This window comes from Magallana gigas, chromosome 2 (assembly GCF_963853765.1).
Source record: "Magallana gigas chromosome 2, xbMagGiga1.1, whole genome shotgun sequence".
NCBI classification, from domain to species: domain Eukaryota; kingdom Metazoa; phylum Mollusca; class Bivalvia; order Ostreida; family Ostreidae; genus Magallana; species Magallana gigas.
Window position 1 is genome coordinate 48,700,007 of NC_088854.1, and position 6,152 is coordinate 48,706,158.

Here is a 6,152-nt window from a genome sequence, read left to right on the forward strand (position 1 = left end):
GTGAGAGGGAGTGGTCTGAATTGCTAGATGATAAAACAGAATAGCATTTCCTTGTGTTTGTCACCTGACATATGCAGAGTTAAGTGCGCACTTCAAGTCGAAATATATGCTACATGTATCATGAACGTAGATTTTCTTGAGTTTGAAATACTGAATGGGATACTTCTTTCGACGGCTTTGCCCTGTCAGAGTTAAACAAGATGGTAGAAGACCAAGATGATATGTTTAATGGTGTGTGAGTTATTCTTGACTTCCACTGCAGAACTTTATGATTTAAATTTGTTGCAAGAACCTGTTCTAAAATGCTTTTAAAAGTAAAATTAAAGCTATAGTTTAGGGAAGTTTTGTGATATTAGCGATATTGAAAACCTTATAAATCTACTGAGGGGAAAAATACAGATTTAAATACAGGATGGAGTGTAAAAATGTTTAGGAATGGTAATCTGCTCGTAATTTTCGTTCATATTGTAGAAATTTTAAACTCGGGAATTTATCCAAACTAAATAATATGAACAAGTTGTCGTCGAAGTCCGCAAAACGATGGTCAGTCGAACTCTGAAAGTAAAATCTTTTTTAATATTTTGTGTCTGATTCAACGTGTTCCCAGTCTATATTTAGCCGACACCACCCATTAGCTATGATTTAGATAACCAGTAGCTAAAACAATAAGACAGATTATGGTATATTTCAATAATAATATGATCAGTTTTTAACGCACATTTAAAGAACATGTATTATTAAAATTATGCTGAATTATTACAAATTTGAAATTATCAATTTGTTATTATCTGTTATTGTATTTATATTTGTATCTGATATACATTTAAAATCAGGAATATAAAAGTGGAAACAAATAAAGAATTATTCAACTATGCAACCATAGAAGGTAGTAACTCGAACTGAAAACACAACTTAAGGATGACGTTTACTCAGAATGATAAAAATTCCAATGATGATAATGAAAAACTATCTTTTGTATGTTATAGACCTTTGATTGTAGTGCTATTTTTCACTTTCTAAAAAGTAGGTCAATGACCTGTTTTTGAGCTAATGGCCATTGAACATTTTTTGAAAAATCAAAAAAAATCCCGTAAAATTTTACACTATGATTGAAATTTTCTTAATTGTTAAAATATTTCAAATAATAAAAACAATTTAAAAAATGAAATACAGTTAATGAATTGTAGTCGCACTAAATATATACAAAGCATTAAATTAAGGCAACAATTTTGAAAAAATTCCAGTCCGAATTTCCTCTATCGGTCTTCAAATATGTACCCATTTTTAATCCAATTTTACAAAACATTGAATGATGATAAAAAGGAAACCTATTTTAGTATTGAACTACTTATAATGACCTTATTCTGTTGGCATAAAATTTATATGAGGTCCGAATTTGAGAACTTTTAATAAAAACCCTGAGTAAACAACACCCTTAAGTTATTCATTTTTCTTATCTAAAACTATTTCACTTCAGCCATTTCAACTATAAACTACATAAGGATAAGTAGAATATTTCATTCAAACTATCTCATCAAAGAATTTAATTGGTTGCCTGATTATAAATAATAGAAAGAAAATTTAAATTATTTTAAAGTACAATTATTATGTTATAAAAAATATACGTATATAGCCTATTCCTCTTATTTTTTTGTATAGATAATTGTAAAATGACATTCTGAACAGATTGTTAAAAAGTCCAATTGTTCCATTTCAGAACAACAAAAACATACAGAAAGGTCTGTGAATTCGTATGAATGCTGAATTTGTTATTACATGACTAAGTCTTATTACAAATAATGTCACATTGTAATTTGTAAATTTAAATGATTCATTAGTTACATTTGATCTGTAAAACATGCGTATGCAATAAGTATTCTGTTGAAAATTAAGTACCTATTTATTTACTTAATTTCTTTTGAATGTACTGTGAGTGAAATTATTCAAAGCAAAATTGAAATGTTTTCTATTATAACATAGTTATCAATTAAACAATGTAACTTTTGAATGTGTTTATAGCAGGGATTTGTATGACGAATTAACACAAAACAAAGACAGTAGCCAATATGAAGATATTTTGAAGAAAGGTAGTACAAATATTTTGATAGAAGTCAATATTTTATTTAAATCAAACTTAATTCTAAATAATACTTGTCTTTGAACAGTAAAATGGCGTAAAAGTATGTTTTTTCGTTATAATTCATTTCATCCTAGATGAAAAAATATTGAATAACTTCTATACACTTTTCTGTATTATGCATTGCATTGAATAAATAAAACCATTTTTATGAAGAAACGTTCTACCAAGAAATAGACGAAGTCGTATATAAATGTATAGGTGGAGAAAATATTCCCATAATAAGCATAGAAATACGTATTCAAGTTAGATACACTTTAAAGATTTGTATTTGCATATTATCAATTAATATGATTATTTTCATTACAGATAATAATGGACATGATGAGTATCTATCTATCTATCTATCTATCTATCTATCTATCTATCTATCTATCTATCTATCTATCTATCTATCTATCTATCTATCTATCACTGTCTCTTTTTCTATCATTCTCTATCTTTTCATCTCTATTTCATTCATCACAAAGTTCATAAAAAAACATTTAAGAATTATCAACCTGTTTGTAGAAAGTTGTATGAAAAACTGCAAAGCAGTGCTGATAAAGACAATGAAGCAAGTTCCTCTAAACGGAGATTACCATTGAAAATTAAAGGTAAATGCACTTCTAAATTTTACCGAACAATTGAATTATCAATTTCAATTGAAATACTGTCTAAAAAAATTAATATCATGTTAAAAAAAGACAAAGTGAGAAGACATGTCAGAAAAGTTCCACACAATAATTTTGTAGCGGTATTGATATAATGTTCAATAGTGAAGTGATATAATAATAATTAATTTAAAAAAATCGAAGAAATCGAGCAGTAAAAGTAATTTTGATCAAAGAAAAACCCAGCACATTAACAGTGAACAAGTGCTTTAATGATATGACTAACTGACTTCTTAAAATTATGTAAAGGTTGTTACACGGCTTAACAAGGACGCGAGTGCCCTAGGCAACTGTGTAACAACCATTTTGTCGCATAGTCTTTCTTTCTAGATTGAATGATGAAACTTATCAGGGTTTGATCGGTAAGGACTAAATAGATAAACAGTCAACAGTGTTCTGAAATATATTTACTCTAAATAAATCTTAAAGCGGTACAAAAAATGGCAGAGGAAAAGTTTTGTTTATGGACATACAAGAAATAGGAGTGTGATAATAAATACAACTCTAAAAATCCATCCAATGAAAAAGGTTATCGTATAACTGATGATTGAGTAATTGGTTCAATGATTAATTACTTAACACTTTTCGTTCATCAGTGATATACCATGGGCAATCAAATCTAAAGTTGTGGTCGTTAGAGTGGAACCATGCAACAAATTCGCTTCTCTTATCACTGTTTTACTACATAAATATCTTGTTTTATCGTAAATATCCGATTTTACTTGTCCAGTATTTTATTTGACTATTCAACATTTAAATTGAAATACTTGTATAAAAAGATGTTAACTATACTACTATGGAGAGAACTTTAACAAAATAAGATTTATAAAACATTTTAGTTAGGCCACAGCTGACATGAAAATATCTGATCACTTATTGATATTCATAGTTTTATTTTTTTTTCGGTTTTTATCCTATTGCTAATTTTTTTATGTCTGTCTTATTTGCAAGAAACTTATGGCATTTTCCTGGGTGCTTGATATCTGACAACATATTTTTTCTTGAGCAAAGTCATCGTGCTGAATAAAGACCAAATTTATCATTATCAGGATAATCTATCCTAAAAACCTATGGAGTTAGATTCAATGATAGTTAAGCTAGATAACGGTTTGTTAGTACTAAAGATAAATTCAGTCGTATTAGTTTTCTTGACTACTGTAAGGCATGTTAATGGCATGTTGATACCGTATTGTAATAAATGTCGCTTAAATTGTTGCACCCATCGCTTTTTCAGTTATCATCAATTTTGTTTTTGTAATTTCTTTTTTATAGATTTAAAGGATGACAAATTCGTTACTCAGAATACTGAGGAATATGCAAACACATCATTTATGGAGTAAACCAATTTCCATACAATGCACAAACAAACATGTGAAAAGGGTCTGGACCATTCCTTCAAATACTGTGCGGGAATTCTCGCTTTCTAAGAGGACATAGTTTTGATTTAATTAAAAACACGAGCATTGTCTCTACAATTAAACTAGTTTATTCATTTTGAGTTACTTTTATGATATTTATAATGTATAAATAAATATGTCTTCCAGATATTCAAACTGCGATGATATTTATTTTGTTGTTTTGAAGAACTAGTTTTTGTCCTTCTACATTTTTGTTTTCTAGATATGTATATATTTCAAATTACAATTCCTCTTTATCATAAATAAATATCTGATTTGTTAAAAGAAACACTGTTTGTTTTTGCTTTGTTTTCTTGTTCGGTAACAAAATATAGGCTGTCACCAAAGGCCAATGTAGGAGCTGAAAAGTTAAACATGTCACCATGACACATATATACAAATTGTAATTTCGCAAAAACGTTTAAATATTGTCAATATAAGATGAAAATGCTTAGTCGACAAAAACCGGATTTACTGTGCTTTAAATGGAGATGTGTTTTAGTGATTTGAAAAGACATGGTCTGTATTCCTTTAACATTGACCGGTGGGTATATGTTTGTGATTTTTAGTATTAATATAACTTTTACACTGTTATTTCTCTGTCTAAATGTTGATCGGAGTTTTCCGTATCCTGTTTCGTGTGAACTGGGCAGATGCTATGAAAATGTTTAAGCTAATAATATTGAGCTTTATTCAAGTTTCTCTCTGCATGCTTTGTTTATATGTACATTATGTTGATATTGTTGATCGATAAAACAATTGATCTGTACAGTGGGCAGATAAGTGTTTTGCATCGCATACAGTTAGTGTAGTGTTAAAGAATACATTATTATACTGTATTTGTCCATATTATATTGCAGTAGAAATTTTATGACCTAGAGGAAGAAATGATGTTTGTATTGCAAAATGTTGACTTTTAACGTATGTTTTCCTTTATAAATGATATTGAAGTACGTCCTCGGTTCTTTTTTATCTAATAACGATTATTCATTTGACAAGGAACCATTAAACTATGCAAGTGTCATTTAAAAGTAAGGGAGATAAAAAGAGCAATGCATTCAAGATCTGAGTTTAAAAAACCCATTTATTTCCTGTTGATTGCAATAGATGCATTTTACCCTATTAAACCTGCTCTAAAAAAATCTAAAAAGATCATGTTGAAGGGTATATATATATATATATATATATATATATATATATATATATATATATATATATATATATATATATATATCTGTGTGTGTGTGTGTGTGTGTGTGTGTGTGGATAAATAAAGCCTTGGTACAGCAAAAAATACTTAAATAAATAAAACAGAATGCGACAGTCCAAATTAAATAAATTGTTTACTGTTAGCGCTTTCAGCCATGTCGGCTCTTCAGACAGTTATACAAAATTAAAAACGTTGTTTGTAACGTTTAAAGTTCATTATGACGTCACAATGTACATCAAGGTAGCGATGGCGTGAACTTTATCAACGCCGTTAAGCAATGCATAGACATATAATACAATACATATAAAAAATTATATATATGATAAATCTATTTTCGATTAAGTTTCGGGTTAAATATTTTAATAAAATAGTCCTCTTTTGTGGTTCGGGCGATTTCATTTGAATTCCACATTTTGTAAAACGGAAATATTTTAAATGTTCCCTTTCCGCACTTCGCAAAATGTTCCGAACATGGAGTGTTTCTCACCGTTTCGTCCTTAATTTGTTGTTTGTGGACTCTCACTCGGGCGTTGAGCTGGTTAGTCTGGCCAATATAATTTTCTCCACATGTTGGACAAGTCGCACAATATATCAAATTGGACGATTTGCAGTTCATTGGGGCATTAGGTTTTAAAATTTGGCCGCTTTTTAATATTATTCCTTCTCCCTCCTGTATAAGGTCACATGTTCCACATCGGGGGTCGCCGCACTTTTTGATGGAAATAGTATTGCTGGACGAGAACTTTGCTTTGGAG

At 29.2% G+C, this 6,152-nt stretch overlaps 1 protein-coding gene across 4 annotated transcripts in view; it reads left to right on the top strand.

Annotated features, from left to right (window-relative positions):
* LOC105327300 (neural cell adhesion molecule 1-A) overlaps positions 1-5,141 on the top strand; it is a 38,931-nt gene extending 33,790 nt beyond the window's left edge. The window contains exons 12-17 of one of the 4 annotated variants that reach the window (XM_066076955.1): positions 834-886; positions 1,718-1,739; positions 2,020-2,087; positions 2,447-2,465; positions 2,648-2,733; positions 4,063-5,141. In XM_066076955.1, coding sequence (XP_065933027.1) covers positions 834-886; positions 1,718-1,739; positions 2,020-2,087; positions 2,447-2,465; positions 2,648-2,733; positions 4,063-4,130 — 316 coding nt within the window. In that variant the 3' untranslated portion in view covers positions 4,131-5,141. Of the gene's footprint in view, positions 1-833; positions 887-1,717; positions 1,740-2,019; positions 2,088-2,446; positions 2,734-4,062 lie in introns of all 4 variants that reach the window. The other 3 variants (XM_066076956.1, XM_066076953.1, XM_066076954.1) reach the window with 3 other exon arrangements.
* The last annotated feature ends 1,011 nt before the right edge of the window (positions 5,142-6,152 follow it).